At 32.5% G+C, this 17,423-nt stretch overlaps 1 protein-coding gene across 1 annotated transcript in view; it reads left to right on the top strand.

Moving 5' to 3' along the window:
- Positions 1-16,567, top strand: part of LOC140441929 (deubiquitinase DESI2) — a 32,840-nt gene extending 16,273 nt beyond the window's left edge. The window contains exons 3-5 of the mRNA XM_072532933.1: positions 3,696-3,810; positions 8,138-8,279; positions 15,393-16,567. Of these exons, the coding sequence (XP_072389034.1) occupies positions 3,696-3,810; positions 8,138-8,279; positions 15,393-15,569 (434 nt within the window). The 3' untranslated portion in view covers positions 15,570-16,567. The remainder of the gene's footprint in view (positions 1-3,695; positions 3,811-8,137; positions 8,280-15,392) is intronic.
- The last annotated feature ends 856 nt before the right edge of the window (positions 16,568-17,423 follow it).

Raw genomic sequence — 17,423 nt, 5'->3', positions numbered from 1 at the left:
CGTAAAAATTCATTAGGAACTTCCCTTTTTGTTTTTTTAATTGTTCCCACAATTGTGAGAAATAGTTTGTGCTAATTCCATTTATGTAGTAATGGGTTACTGCCAAATATTGGTTTGCACAATCTAATAACAGCTTGGGTAGCTATACCAAATTTTTTTTCTGCTTCAGAGAGTCCAATACTATGACTACCCTTACCGCAATATAGATATTATGTTATAAACATAACACGTTCTGGCGTCAGCAAGACATTGCAAGTTTAATCCATATTTAGCCGGTTTTGATGGAATATACGAGGAATTCTACAAAAATTCGCACCTTACTGGAGCCAAATATGGTGATATTGCAATTTGCTGCCCGTACCCCACAGTAACAATTTTTTTCTGTAGGTTGATACCAAAAAACATGTTTTCAGGTGCGAGCCTCAAAAAAAAAAGGCAAATGTAAGTTTTTTCCAACAAAGAACTGATTTGTTCGCTAAAGCTATTTCATTCTTCTAGCGATCTGCCTCGAAAAACGAGTGAAAGAGAAGTCTATACTTGGAGCACACGTACATATCAGGTACCAATCGCTTCGTCTTGGTCTCCAGAAGGAACTCTGACCCTTTGAAGAGCCAAGAAACACCTGCTCAAAGCGTGGCAAGCGGTTATTCAGTCACTAAAATCGACGTTTTTTTTCATTTTTTCGCGATTTTACCCGAAAATAGATTAAAAGATACCTCTATAGTACCCTAACACATACATATTAGGTACCAATCGCTTCGTCTTGGTCCCCAGAATGAACTCTGACCCTTTAAAGAACCAAAAAAAAGCGTTCTGTGCGTGAGAACAGTGAGGAGACATTAGAAACTTAAAAAATACCACGTTTTTGATAGCATTGCCAAAGAAGACCTAACAATAGGGGTGATTTAGTACGCCTCTAGCCTTACTAGGACGGATTGAAAAAAGTAAGACCCCTTATAAATGTGAAGACGGTGGAATAAGTGACATCCCAAAGTTAGCTGAAACTATTATAAAGCAGTTAAAAGAGGCAAGCATAGTCAAGAGGTCAACTAAACTAGAATATGCATATCGAGATACAAAGGGTGAGATACTGATCCTTTTCAAGAAAATAAGAAAAGATCTGAAACTGAAGTGGGACAACAAACACCGCTCGTTTCAACAGAAGAGCAACAGGAAAAGTCATTATAAAGGCAAAGCATAAGTCATACCGCTGAATTACTCAAGGATGTTAAGTCGAAAGTGGACATAAGGCAAATGGATGTTTCCAAAAAAAAATGAACATTGAAAGGCGACTTACTATTATAGATAAGTGGGGACCAAAAGAAGTCAGAGGAACTGAAATAGGCCATAAAAGGCAAAGCACCTGACATGGACATAAACATTAAAAAGGAAGATATGATGCTACATTTAAACGATATAGATGCAGGCCTCAACGCGGATGAAGTGAAAGGAGATATTAACGGAAATCATTCAAACATATCTGAGGATCAGCTTACCATACACTTATTAATGCCAAATAGAAATGTATTCAAACGGCTACGGTTTTAGCTAATTAAAAAATTGCAATAGGTCTGATTAGAACAGATAGGATTAAAATTGGATAGAGCAACTGTAAAATTGGAGCCAGAGTAAAGCTAATAAGATGCTATCGCTGCCGATACGAAATTGTGAGGGTCTGAACAAAAGTTATAAATGTCCGAATTGTGGTGATAAAGGACACAAGGTGAAGAGTTGTAAAAGGCGCATCCCTTCTTCAATGTATGCAAACAACGAGATCACATATCTGATACAAATAAGTGCCCAAACTTCCAAGGTTTGCTCAAGAAAGCGCCAACGCGGGCTAACCAAGCAAATATTGAATATTAAACTCCTTCAAACAAACCTGGAGAGAACCAGGGCTTTCTACGACTTGGTGGGAAGCAAAGTTTTAGTTTTCCTTTATTTAATTTTGACGACCCGATTTTAATAAATTAAAAAGCGTATGGTGCACAAGGTAAATAGTGAAAGAAGCTGTACGAAGAGCATCGGCATGTGGGATTGATCTTTTGTTTGAAGAAGAAGTAACTATAACAATTATTGAAGATGAACAAAATAGAATCAAGGAAACAGAGGTTCAGATACTGATAAGAAATAGGCAAAGGTATAGATACTTTTCCGATTAATTTAAGAAACCTGTTTTAAAAGATGTATAAGAGTCTGCGAGAAGTTTGTGTCCGCGAATGACTTCAGAACATTTGAAGACACGTAAGTTAGTAGGTCCAAAAATTGAGACATATGACACACCTAATTTTTTGGTTACTAGCAACAATTATTGAACTCTCAGAGTATCTGAGCAATTTCAAATTTTTTTCAGAAGTATGCGATGCCATATACGAACGCCGCCAAAATTTCATTACAGTGAGTTTTAAGTATAGTAAATAGAAACAATATTTTTTTAATATATACTTATTACCATAATATTAAGGAACAAAACCAATTACAGTTTTAATATAAACATATTAACTACATTTAGCTTTAATTATCTGCGTTAAAATATCTTCAATCTTGAGGCAAAAATGTACTTTTGTATTCGAGATGTCATGTTATCTTAATATACGTTTCTGGAGACATTTGAGGGCGCAACTGGTCTGGACTGGTAAAGTAACTTAAAAAAATAAGATGAAGAAGTCGTTTGTGAACACTACTATATAGTACTTTGTGCTATGATGGACTGTTGCACTGGTAATTTACTTAATATCAAACCTGCATAGGTATTATACAGCATTATAGTCATTTTGTACTCATCCTGAAGCTCCATACCAAGGTTTGCGTGTGTATTATAAGGTTCTGTAACGCTTTCACGTAGCTGTTGTATATTTTAATTGTTAGTTAGTAAAGAGTCTTGAAAAGTCTTTAAAGTCTTGAAGAAAAAAAACACAACTTTTTCAAATAATTGTATTTTAAAAACCAAAAATCTATTTTATTTAAAATTTACACATAAAAAAGTTTAGCATTTGAATAAGTTTTCAGCTAAACATATTGTAAATTGTCTTTTTTTCTGCAGTTTTCCCCGACCCCCCTTTTTTGCGGTAGGCAAAAAATTAAATTTAAACTTTTGAAATAAGTTTGAATGCATTTTCGTCTCATATTATTTAACATTTTTTCAATTTTCATCGTCTTTACATTTTTTTCGTATAAAACAAGAACGGGTCGACCATTGAAAATCCCTTCGTTCAATCACGAAACAATAGTATAAAGATGAACTGTGCAAAGTTTAAGCAAAATCGGATACATTTTTACAAAAATCTAAGGTTCCACTCATTATAACCACTTTGAGAATTCTTGTACAGATCACGACTAAACTATGGGTACATTATTCACACAAACAGTAAGTTTTTTTGGATGGTTAGTCTTTTATGACTCGGAGCCTCTATTCAGTGCTTTGGGCAACATTTCATACCCCAAATTGATCGTTTTTTCAGTAAAATATAGTAAATGTATGTTAATTTAAGTCTATAATATAAAAAAGTTGAATTAAACGTATCATATCCAACTTGAACATACAAACATTTGACGTAAAATTCCCATAAAATCGTATGAAGTGAGAAAATAATTATTACTACGAATCAAGCTAGAGTATTGTTACCTTATCAAAATTTCTCTTTGTTTCGTCATCCCGTTTGGATTTCCATTGTATGAGTATTCTTTTGTTCTAGGTGTTGAAATATATGGAACAGAATACGCGTATGGAGGCCATCAATATTCATTTACTGGCATATTCGAAAATATACCTAGGGATGAAAAAGAATTAGGAGAACAGTTCAAATTTAGGTAAAGTTACATTTTTGTGTTTTCAAGCTCACAAATTATATATTTTGATAAATATTATAAAGATTTTACAAGTATTTCAAACTCAATACTTAATTTAATAAAAGAAATAAAAAGTTGTTATCAAGAGGGCGAACAAATACATCATCATATTAGATATTACATTAATTGTACCTATATAAGTTTTGCCCATGTTTTCCTCTCCTTTCGATGATACTGCCAAGTGTTTTATCCCATGTTTATATCGTGATTTTCCTAGTTTCTTTCCCTTATGGGGAAAGATATATCGCTATATTTAGAACAAGATTATAGTAAATTAACAGCATTATTTAAATCCGTTGAATCGGTCTGTAAGGCTTTACTAACAATGTTTTTGTTTGACAATTTTTGCATATTTGTTCTAATAACGTAAATGCTTCATGTCGTGCACCAGCATCTTTTGAATTTTCGTGTACTTGTAAAAGTGCATCGTGTAATTCAGTTATGGAGTCTCAAAGGTATGATACAATCAATTCGAGTTTCCCAGGTAGTTTTGCATAAAGATTTTAAAGATAGAGCTCATTGTCAATAATAAAAAAAAGCAAGTTAAAATTTTTCATTGCCCTACAGAAGCAAAGAGAAAGTGTATAAATGTTGTATAATATCAAAAAAATATGTTGATTATGTGCAAGATATAGCTGCATCTCCCCAGTGACTGAATTGAGGGAGTGTCATCCACATGGCATAAAAAGCACGAGGATATTCTTTATAAATACGAGCTTGAATACCTTTATTTTTTCGCTTCATATTAGAGCCGTTGTCATATCCTTGGCCTCTATAATCATTAAGTTCGATTGAAAATCATTAATTCACATGCCAACGATGAAAAAACTTTTTTGATAAAATTACGTCTATTTTATATATTTTAAGTGTACTGAGTCCGAAAATCATATTAAAAATGTTGTATCACCCACCCTCCGTCCGTTCGTGGAGATGAGAATATAGCCGGGGTAAGTTATTCCTCTCTGTCGTAAGAGGCGACTAATGGGAAGGAATGAATAGGAGGAGAGCCGTCGTTCGAGGTGTCGGGTTTGTAGAAACGCACGCAGGGCGCTTCGGCGTTACGGTCACCGGTCTACACTCATAGTATCCGAGACAAGCCTCTCGTGGGACCACTCTACTCTTATTCCACAGAACCAAGGTGAGGTTGAACGTGCTGCGTCCCTCATACACACTTTTTCCATTAAGGACGAGGGGGTTACAGCACGTACCCACCTTGGGAGACTTAAGAGTGGTAGAGGAGAGCTCGTCGGCGGCTACCTGTACGTGCGAGGTCGAGCTTCGACCTGCGTCCAAGTTTTCCGCCTCGGGGTGGCAACACAAGTACTACGGGGAGAATGGAGCCCCGCGATGCTCCTTGCAATGCACCACCCTCAAACTCGGGTTAGTGGCTAGCTAAAGGTCGTATGCCAAAAAGCCAGGTAGACCTGGGTCCCGCCGGTATTTATTTGTCGGGGGTACACGAATTTCTTCATGTATTACCCACCATTCTTTCACAACTTAACATTTAAAGATATAAACGCGAGCTGGGAGAAGATTAAAAACAACATTGTCATACTGAACAAAAGAAACAACAACAATACACCACGGTTCAGAAAAGAAATAAAAGAGCAATGTAAAGAGAAACAAGAGGCCTACACGAAGTACAAAACATAAAATATTCCAGAATCCCGAGACACCTATAGAAAAATACGAAATGAAACAAAGCAGTTGGTAAGAAGAACAAAAAATGAACACTGGGAACAGTTTAAAAAAAATGGAAAGCGACTTCTACGGTACACAAAAACAAATATGGAGATTCATGGGAAACCAACGGAAAGAAATGGCAGAATTGAAGGAATACAATAACATACCAGCAAACGAATGGGAAAGATATCTGACGGAATTGTTTAAAGGAAAGGAAAATAATAACGTACCTGAATTAAGACACGAAATAGAAATCAGTTTACAGGAAGTAGAGATAGGCATAAATTCACTCAAAAATAGAAAGTCACCAGGACCAGACGGAATAACCAATGAGCTTCTAAAACACGGAGGAGAAAATATAACCTTTGAGATGACAAAACTTATGCAAAAACTAATATTGCACTATAAGATACCAGACGCATGAAGAAACAGCATAATGATACCGATGTTCAAGAAAAAAGATAAAGAAGACCCCAACAATTATAGAGGTATAAATCTACTGAATACCGCATTTAAGCTTACCACAAAAGTTCTAACCAACAAAGTCAATAAACTAACAACTTTATCAGATGAACAACAAGGATTCAGATCCGGTAGATCCTGCGTAGATGTCGTATTTGTACTAAGATAAATCACAGAAAAGGCTCAATGGCCTTACAATAATCCAGCATATCTATGTTTTATAGACCTGACAAAGGCTTTCGGTCGCATCCAAGTCGAACACGTCTTACACCTACTGTATAAAAGAATCATACCAATCAATATTATACAAACTATCGAAAACATCTACTTCCATAATTGAATACAGGCAAAGATAAATGGAAAACTAACACAGTGTTTATCAGTACAAAGCGGAGTCAGAGAGGGTGACTCGTTAAGCTCACTTCTCTTTAATATAAAAATGGACGAAATAATACAAGCAGTACGTAAAGGTCATGGTTACAGAATGGGGAACAAAGAAATCCAAATGTTATGTTATGCAGACGACGTCGCATTAATCGCCGAGACAGAAGACAACAGCCAAGAAATACAATATTGAAATGAGAATTTATTTAACTATTGTCTTTATTCAATTTGTTATATTGTTCCTACTTTAATTTATTAAAAAGCACGATAATTTATATAAGTTTATTAATCACTAAAAATACATAATTTATTTAAAAGCGAACGTGACAATTAAAAATCGCGGGCGCGGTCTTCGGATCTTAACTAACTGAACTCTCCATATAAAATTTCTCCTTTATATAAACCTCCGTTAGTTCCGGAATTCCCTATAGCAGACTCGAATATTGTTGGTGGTGTTGACAAGAATAACGGGAACGTCATCGAATAAACTAGAAGGAGGTCAACAGCTAAAACTAGTTTTTCAACTGCTTGGAAACCCTCGAGTCGTGGCCCATGACTCATCATTTCAGGTAAATTTCTGCCGGCTAATCGAAGGCTCTCGTAAAATCTAATGCAGAAGTGAATAAACAAGATGTTTACATGCTTTTTAATATGACTCATAATGTTTTACGTAACAATATGATAATATCAGCAGAAAAAACCAAACATCTAAATACCCACTACGATGTAGAATCGAAATTGATGTGAAAATAATGAAGCAGGAAGCAAGGTTTATATATCTGGGAATAGATATAACTAGTTACGGAGATGTTAAAGAAGTACGACAACAAAAGCTACTTAAAAGCAAGTAAAGCGGCGGGATCTCTTAATGACAGTCTGGAAGAACAAACACCTAAGGAAGACACAAAAACAAGAATCTATAAAGCTGCAATTAGACTTATATTAACATATACGGTGGAGACGAGATCTGGCACATCTAAAACGAGACGACTACTAGAAACAACAGAGATGAAAATACTTCGACGAATATCAGGGAAAAGTCTGTTGAATAGGGAGAGAAGCGAAAACATAAGAAGAGCATGCAATATAGAAGACATAAATGGATGGGTGACAAAACGGAAACAGGAGTGGAACGAACAGATTAGTAGAATGGCAGAGGATAGGATAGTACGAATAGCACGACATGTCACCAAATGGATGAAGGAGTATTGGCAGACCAAGAAAAAGATGGTCCGATAATTTAGGAGGCTAATATTGAAAAAGAAACAGGCTTTAAAGCCTACATACAAGAAGGAAGAAGAAGAAAACAATCAAAAATGACCAATTTTAATTCATAAGATCTAAAAAAAATAATTAATGTAAAAAAATATTTTAATCTTATATCGGCGCCCCCAAATTATAGATTTTATCCCGATATAGCCTGTATTATGAAATATCTAAATTAGTACCAGAAAAAATAAACCTTTATAAAAATATCATTTCAATATCCTTTCTCGAATATAGATTCTCAATGTATATATATATATATATATATATATATATATATATATATATATATATATATATATAAACTTATAACCATTCTTAAATAAACGTGACTCGAAATTAAACAAGGTATATAAATTGATAATTGCAGTACAAAGTAATTGCAAACCCATTTGTGGCTATCAAATTATTTCCATTTATTTAATTATTGATAATAAACTTATACATAGAATAAATACGTTATTATAATGTTCAATCCACTCATTATTTGTAGACAAACAATACATATAGGATATACAGATTTTACAGAAGAAGATGTTAAAAGAATTATTAATGAATTAGGAAAGGAATTTAGAGGCGATAGATATCATCTTATGAACAATAATTGTAATCATTTTTCAGGAGCATTTTGTAAGGTAAGCGATTAATATAATTCCTTATATATATTTTTTATTTTAAATATAAGTATTTAGGATCCAGGAATATTTGCACAATTTTAAATGTGGAAAAGTTCTTTAAGACATTGTTAAATTTCAAAACCACAAATTGATCAAGTCAAAAGTACCTACTATAGAGAATAAGAGTTTCATTCTTCATGTCACGAATCCAAAATTAGCTAAATCAATAAAAATCTGACATTTGCTGGATAAGTTAATTTCTGCGCTAATGGTATTGTTCCATTTGATTTGTGAACCTACATATATAAATTTTCTTACAGCTTATGTTCCTATAGGAAACTTCTCCTTGAATTCTCGTCTTTCAAGGAATGCTAGCCATACGCCTATTAACAACTTGTAAATTAAGGTTGGAAGCTTCTATTTAGGGATGCCGTACCTTAGGCAGAGGTTTCAATTTTGTTGAAAATTCGCCTGGAAATACTAAGAATGGTATTTCAATGTAATTACTATTTAAATGGGAAAAAGCCACAATTAAAGGTTAAAGTAAGTTTATTGACGTTTCAATTTCCACTTCGGAAATCGTTCTCAAAATACAAACATTAATGTTTGGAAGAGGAAATTGAAACGTCAATAAACTTACATTAACCTTTAATTGTGGCTTATTATCATTTAAATCGTAATTACTTTAAAATGCCTCAATAAAATGGTATTTCAATGATTCCATGTACTTTTCTATGAATTATAAAGCTTCTTTCTCCATGGTACTACTGCCCATGGTGGTTCCGAGACTAACCAAATATCTGCTTCATTTATCTTCTGCCTCTCAGGTGTATAGCTTATTCATTGACAGCTCTTGTTTCAATTGATTTATATCACCTACCTTCCGCTCCCAGATCAGACTTTCCAGTCATCATAGTCACCTTGATCTTTGTTTTATACACCTCACTCTCTGTTTACGAATATAATTTCGTTTACGTTCCTTATAACTTTCATCTCTTATCGATTTAGCTGATCTTCACACTTCCCAAGGAGGTTTCACTGCTGGTTTTGTTCCATCGATTAACAGAGATCTTACTACTACTTTGAATGCCCAAATGTTGGAAACTGGTTTGAACTTTTCACCATCTAGCGGAATGTTTTTGTAAGGTTGATATCTCCGTTCTGTTAATAAAACACTTCACGAAAATTCAACTATACCATTCATTTGCACAGAACGAAAATCGCAGAAACTTAGGTTAATTTTAACAGCCTGTTGACTGTTAGATCATCAAATCACGACAATTCATCACTCCATAGAAGAAACGAGGCGATCAGCGCAAAAGTGGTGTAACCCCAGACTCCTTAATTAGGAGAATATGAAGAATTAAAATTTCGTTATACTGGTTTTTAATTTAATTTTTTTTGTAAACGTTATATTTAATTTAATTTATAAAAAAAACTTATGTACAATAGTTGTGTACTTTTGTTTTCATAATACATGTGGGTTAAATCAGTTCTGCACATATCATAATCAGATTACACCATATGAGCACAAGCTTTATTAGGAAACAATGGAAATAGTACATAATTAGGGTAATTCTTCATACGTTTCACCATAATACACTTATCCCGGACACTGTCGGTATTGAGGCTATTATAGAAACTGTGATAAACTGGCAGGATGAACTGTAACACTTTAAGGAGGTCGTTTTGAAAAGCATCTAGTTGTATTACAGTTTCTGACTGCGTTTTCTTCGCACTGACTTAAATGGTAATTCTTCATCTGTTTCATCATGATATACTTATATTAGTCATAGTCACAGAATTAAAAAACATAAATCAAGCAAGATTCTACTTCCTGGGATCCTCGTGGAGCTTGCAACTCGTTCCAAACAAACATGTAGGCATCATCTGTCCCCATGTTATGAGTCACAAAGCAAAAAGTCTACAGCTATCGTTTGTAATATACTATCCAGTACTCAATACGGGGATAGGTGGAGTTTTCATCAAGTCAAAGGTTATTACAGTAAGTCAGTTGATGATATTTCCAAAGTCGTATCATCTTTTAATCCCTGTTTGGCGCCTGTTTTCGTGTGGTGTAATTCTTGTTCACGTTGCAATTATTGTTTTAGCTGTTCATTTTCGGCACATTTAATTATTTAATTTTGCTATTTAAGAGATCACATTTTTTGCAAGCGTCATTGATGGGTGCGAGGAAACGTAAATTAAAACATTCATTGAAAGTTTTACTGAAAACGAAAGATGTGGCAGGTTCATGTATTTTGTCTTTATAAAGAGAATACATTCGTCCAATGCTCAGATCTGGAGAAAGAAATTTCCTTTTTGTGGTTTTCATATTGTTCACATTTTGCTCGCTTCAATTTAAAGATATTTCCCTGCCAAATCTCTGGCTTTTCACACGCTTTCTACTTTTGAGGATAGGAGATTCATATGTGGTTTTAGCTGGTTTAGATTCTTCTGCTGAACTAGACGTGCTTGGAAGTGGCTGTTGTGAATTGGCTGTATAGACTTCTTCAGAGTCACCATTGAATGATGAGGGCGCAGGAGATGGTAGATATTTAGAGCCGGAATCATCAAAATCTCCAACTGCAACCAGATTGATTAATTAAGTAATTTATGAATCTACATAACTTACCTAAATGTAAATAAAATTGTTCTTTTTGTATAAACACAATATTTTAACTAACCTGACATCATCGTTTTTATCCATGGTTCATAAAATTTTTTGTTTGATGAGATATGTATTGATTTATGTTTTTTAAGCTTCGTTTCAAACCTCAATGTTTAACACACACGACACTGACAGCTGACGGAATTTTGAAGTAAGCAATAGGCAAACAATAGTGATGCCATGATGCAAAAGTGGTGTATCCAGCTTCCACCACTCTTGCTCTTTTGTTTTGCTTAATATGCTCCCTGTAAAAACAGACTTTTTAGCGCCATCCGTTGATGGATACTAAAAGGTGGCTTACGCTACTATTGTATTGAACGATCATAATGTAACGAATTTATTTTACATTAAAACCGTATCCAACAAAAAATGTGGGTTACACCACTTTTGCGCTGATAACTATAACCAAGAGACTATAAATTAACTTCTTGAAATATTACAAATTATATAAAAAATTACAATTAAAACATTTAAGCTTAAAACTTATATTTCTGTTAGAAATTATAAATTGGATTCTGTAATAAAACAATTAATACTTTGTATTAAGTACATACTAATCCTCAGATTAAAATTTCATTAATAGCTGTACTATCCGAACAATCTTGGTCAATTGCACATGTTGTTATTGTTTATTCGACTTAATTAAATGATAAAGGAATTGGACCAATCCGTTGTTTCAATCAATAAATGTGACTTATTTATAAAGATTAAAAGGTGAACAATAAAATAAATCTATTTTATATTTTAACACGTTCGCTGCCATATAATTTTTTAATGACGTGTGCTTCTACAAATTTTGTACATATCTCATATTCATATTTAAAAATATATTTTTCATTGTAAAATCAATATATGTATAAGATTTCAATAAAATCACTTTATGTTTAATCTTACATATCTTATGTGTTAATAGATACATCAATATGGATATATATATGTATATATATATATATATATATATATATATATGTATATATATATATATATATATGTATATATATATATATATATATATATATATATATATATATATATATATTATTGTGATATTCAAAGTCTTGGTGCGCCAAGCAATAATTAGCTAATTAATTTTTTGATTAATTAAAATTATTTAAATGATATGATTATGACTCTATCACAATTTTTAATTCTTTTATCTCAGGGTTAAATTCGTGCTTCCATATCTATGCTATTACATGTGAAAGGTAAGGTCCAAAGAATACCGGAATAATAAAAAACACATATGATCTAACACTATATATTGAAATAAAAATAATGAAATAATTCACACTCAAAAGTTTTCAATAAACAAATCTCATATAATGATTCTCAAAATTTTGTTCTACGTACGTGAACAATCAAAATTAATGGTACAAACAATATTAATTGAAATCTCAAAATCCCAAACTATTCTAACTCTCCTAATCAAAATATTTATATCCTTTCTAAATTAAGTGTAAAAATTGTGTTATCAATAAAAGAAAAAAACTGCAGAAAACAAAAATATCTCTCTCTGATGATGAGTGGTCCAAATCCTTATTCCTTGTAGACTATATTATCTCCTCTCAACCGCTCCCTATGTAATCAGCAATCTTACAACAGATTGTTGCAAGTATATCGTCCTTAATGATCTCCTTCAAAAGCACAAATCATTCAAATTATGATAGCCTTTCTCCTCTCGATAAACTGAATCTCTCGTTGGCCCGAGTGAAAAATGACTCTTGGAATATCTTCTCTTTACGATAAACTGAATCTCTCGTTGGCCTGAACAGTGACTCTTGGAATATAAGTAGAAAAATATGACTTACAATATTTTGCTGCCTCAGCTTCTGTCAGATACACTAACTCCACAAAAACTCACTAACATTCAACACTACTGCTTGCTACTTCTCGGGAACCGCCAGAGAACAATCACTGTTCGTCTTACAGACTTGGAAAACCAACTGATTATCTTTTCTCTCTCCTAAATCTAGCTAAACTTTCATTCCTACATACCTATCCCACCTTTTTCAATCTCCGCCAAAACTCGTCACAATTCCCCATTTTTTCATTTCGATAACAAACAAATTTTTACCTATAATTATAAAATTTCCTAAAACTTATTTACAAATAATATTTTTCTATAATTCTTAAAAACTAACAAAAACCTCTTTCTAAAATCTCTTCTATTGTCTTTAATCACTGCATTAATGTATTTGGAAAACCCGGTTCAATTGTCATTGGATTTCACTTAAAATTATGCGGGTCACTCAAGTATAACAAAGAAATAATTTATGCATAGCTTACATTTTGTTTAGTACAGGTAATCCAAGAATTTAATAACTTTCCTTCTTCGAAATGTTTGTTGGTTATTATCCTACTTATCTGAATTATTTTAATGTTTTTGAACTTTGAAATATTTTTAATCAACCCAATATTTTTCTCGATTTTACATATCATAACAATATATATATATATATATATATATATATATATATATATATATATATATATCTATATAATACAATTGTTGTTAAATAATTAAGCTACGGCAAAATGATAATAATTAGAGAACGGGATACGGAGAAACCTGCTGAATTCGATCTTCCCTAAATAAATAAATTTAGAGAAGATTGAAGATCTCTAAATATTCTTTAATTCGAATTTTTATTCTGATCAGATAGAAGGCAAAAGTTTTTAATAGAAAATTTAAAAAAATATTTATTCATAATATAATATTTTAGATTCTTAATTATATCATCAGTTTTTGTATGCCATTTCATTTGTTTTATGTATGCGCATACTTTGGTAATGTTGTGTTGCATATATTCCTTCTTCTTCGTGTAGTTTCTTCTCCTATCCGAAGTTGGATATCATCACAGCTATCCGTACCTTATCGGCGGCTGCTCTGAAAAGATCTACTCAGCTACAACTATACCACTCTCTTAGGTTCCTTAGCCAGGAAATTCTTTGTCTTCCTATGGATCTTCTACCCTTGATTTTACCTTGCATTATGAGCCTTAATATTTCATATTTTGCACCTCTGGTAATGTGGCCTAAATATTCCAGCTTTCTTGTTTTGATGTGCTTCATGACCTCGCAATCGTTTTGTAGCCTTCTTAACACGCATTTGTAACTCGTTGGGCCCATGGTATTTTCAAAATTGTTTCTATAGCACCACATCTCAAATGATTTCAACTTCTTTATATTATCCACTTTTAGTGTCCAGCTTTCCATTCCATACAGTAAAGTCGAGAACACGTAACATCTTAAGGCTCTTATCCTCAGCTCCAGAGGAAGGTCTCGATTAACAAACATTTATTTTTATAAATGCTTATCTTGCAATTTCAATGCGTGTCCTTATTATGCGTGCCCCATTATTATTTTCGGTCCTGTTTGTTCTTGTTGTTCTTCTTGTATCATTCTATCATCGTCGAATAGTTTCATTATGTATTCTTTCCAAAATCTTAGTTTATCTTTGATGTCTGCAATGAGTTTACCATTATCATCTTTGAGTATCCCATAGTGTGCTCGCTTTTTGGTATTTGTTAGTTCTTTTATTTTTTTATGCATATTAAAGCTGTCATATTTCTGTCATACACTTCTATTTCTATGCATTGATCTGTTAACCACTTTTCCTTGACCTTGTTTATCTCTTCTTTAATTCTACTTTGTAGTTCTTGATATTTTGGCTCATTTCTCCCTTTGGCTTTTCTCCCCTCTTCCATTAATGCTAGAATTTCTGAAGCCATCCACTTCTATTTTTTATTTGTCTTTTCAGGCTTTAAATTTTCTTCTGCAGCCTTTAGTAATGCCTTCTGAATATCGCTCCACTTTTCATTGACATCTGATGTTAAGATTTCTTCTCCTACTTCTGTTAGATTTAAGTTGACTTGTTGGATCACTTTTTGATGTATTGTGATCTATGCATATATTCCGCTCTGTGTTAATAGCATGTATTTAGGATTTTTCTTTTATATATTCGACAAATATGGAATATAGAACATCAACTTACTGTTTAAAGGGAATACAAATATGGGACTGTTTGAGGTAACGTGTTATTCTCGGATGATTTCATGTTTTCACGACCACAGATGGTCGTGGATTAGTCTCGGACGACAATAAAAGAGATTTTAAGAATAAAATATTGCGCAAAGAGTACGCCATCAAAGGGACTCAGTTATGGTCTGAACTAGTATAAGTTCCAATGCCAGTACTTTTCTGGTTCTTCTGGAGATTCTATGGCGGGAGTAAGATATATAACCATTTTAAATCAGTATATATAACTTTTGTGCCTTTCATATGCTCCAATGTTATTTTGATGGCCGGAAACGTGTGCCCACAGTGAATTTTTTGCACCTGACTATATAAATTTATATTAAAATTATTCCAATAAGAGATTAAAAAGCTGGAATGTTATAGATAAACAGATTTCGAACAACTGTGTAATAAATTAATAATATTATATTTTTTATATTTAGATATTATGTGGGCAAGATATTCCTCCTTGGATTAACAGACTGGCATATTTTAGCAGTTGGGTCCCATTCTTGGAACGCTGCCTACCGAAAGAGTGGTTAATGCCGATGGCCCTTCAACACTCGCTCAGCTGTCGGCAAGATTCGACATGCTCGGAAGCATCTACATCGCCATTTTGAAATGTGAAAAACAATGTCTCTGTGTATTATCAGTGAATTTTAACCTTTATTTTACAAACATTTTTCATCATTCTAAATAATTATTTGTTTGTCGAACTGATGTTTTACTAATATGATATTTATATTTTTAAATTTTGAAAAGTAGTAAAGTAGTATTTTTATTTAGATGATTTTTTATGCTAGGTTAATTTGTGTAACTACCTTTTGATGTACTTAAAGACTGGCATGCATTTGGTTCCTTAAAATAAGTAATGAAACTTATACGAGTTGTTTAATTAATACAGGTACATGGATTAACTGGCAAAACAATAAGTGTTGAATTTAGAACAAATTAATAAGATGTTAATGTGTGCTTAACACGTTAAGAACGGCATGAGACAAGACCTGTCTCATATTCAATTTGGTTATTATACGGCGTGGCACAAAAGCTGCGCTTCATTCTCTAAGTAGTCTTCATGATGTTTATTAAATAATAAGGGTGATGCCATCTAATTTTTTTGTTTTATGTGCCATCTCTTTATATAATAAATAATAATTCACTAATTAAAGCTAAGAATCAGTTAAATGTTTACAAAATGGCGCTAGTGGTGACCAATGTGACAGTTGACTTACTTGGACTCGATCTTATTTTCATTAGCCATGTTTTGAGTGAAATTCTAAGAGGTACCCTCGGATTGATATCAAATTTTGTTCTTTATGTGCTTATTTAGTTAATTATAGATGATGTGTCTCTGACTTTCTATTAACTAATAAAGAAATGAAAATTATTACCATAAAGGGAAATACTTACAAGTCTCTATCAGACCAAAGCTATGCCTACAATGGACTATCCACATTTGCTTTTATCGTCGAAAATAAAAATGAAGAAATGACAACATTTACTAGATTTAAAATTGACCATAGCGAAAGATACGCATTTATTTTATAATAGCTTTTTACACGGATAGATCATTTTATTTTGTTCGTTTTAACTTAATAAATATTTTTTGTTTGTTGGATTTCGAAGTTTTGATTTTTTGTTCAAAGTGTTTTATATTACATGAGTAAGATATTATGTTTAATTGCAAATAAATATTTAATTTTATTTGCATAAAAAGGTATCAATGCTCAATTTTAATCAATAACAATAACTCATAAGTTCACATTAAGAGCGTAATCGCAAAATTTCCGGCCAATGCTTTTTAAATGCATCATTTTTTTCGAATCCTGAGAAAACTAATAAGTATTTTTGAAAAATTTAAACGCAGAATGAAAACTTCTATAATTTTTATTTTAGTAAGTTACAAAGGTGAAAAAAAAAGAAAATTAAGTCTGATTTTTAATTTCAAATATCTCATTTAAAAGAAACTTTTTGTTTATTCTAAGGGACTTTCGGCCCTTGGTAATAATGTAATCTTCCATTCTGCGTTTAAATTTTTCAAAAATATTTAGTAGTTTTCCCAGGATTCGAAAAAAATGAATGCATTTAAAAAGCATTGGCCCGAAATTTTGCGCATACGCTGTTAAATTAAACGTAAGATTTTGACATATTTATTACGACAATATTTGTCGGTTTAATCAGTATGTTATTTTTTGTTAGATGCAATAACATCAATAAAATCATCTGTTTCATAATTCATAACTAATGAAAAGAATATAATATGTCACTTATTGAACTGAAAACATAAAAATATGTCACACTGTTGATGGTGTGATCTACGAATAAATGTTAAACATAATATTCCTGTTATATATTCCTGTATACGGCCTAATTTTGTTATCCATAAATAACTTACTTCTAATGTAGTCCTAAGATTCATCGGCCTATCTTGCATTTTGACGTGACAACGTCTTAAATTAGGTTGTGGCTCGGAG

This window comes from Diabrotica undecimpunctata, chromosome 5 (genome assembly GCF_040954645.1).
Source record: "Diabrotica undecimpunctata isolate CICGRU chromosome 5, icDiaUnde3, whole genome shotgun sequence".
Taxonomy (NCBI): domain Eukaryota; kingdom Metazoa; phylum Arthropoda; class Insecta; order Coleoptera; family Chrysomelidae; genus Diabrotica; species Diabrotica undecimpunctata.
Note: the sequence above shows the minus strand (reverse complement) of the source record. Positions and strands in the feature narration are given on the sequence as shown.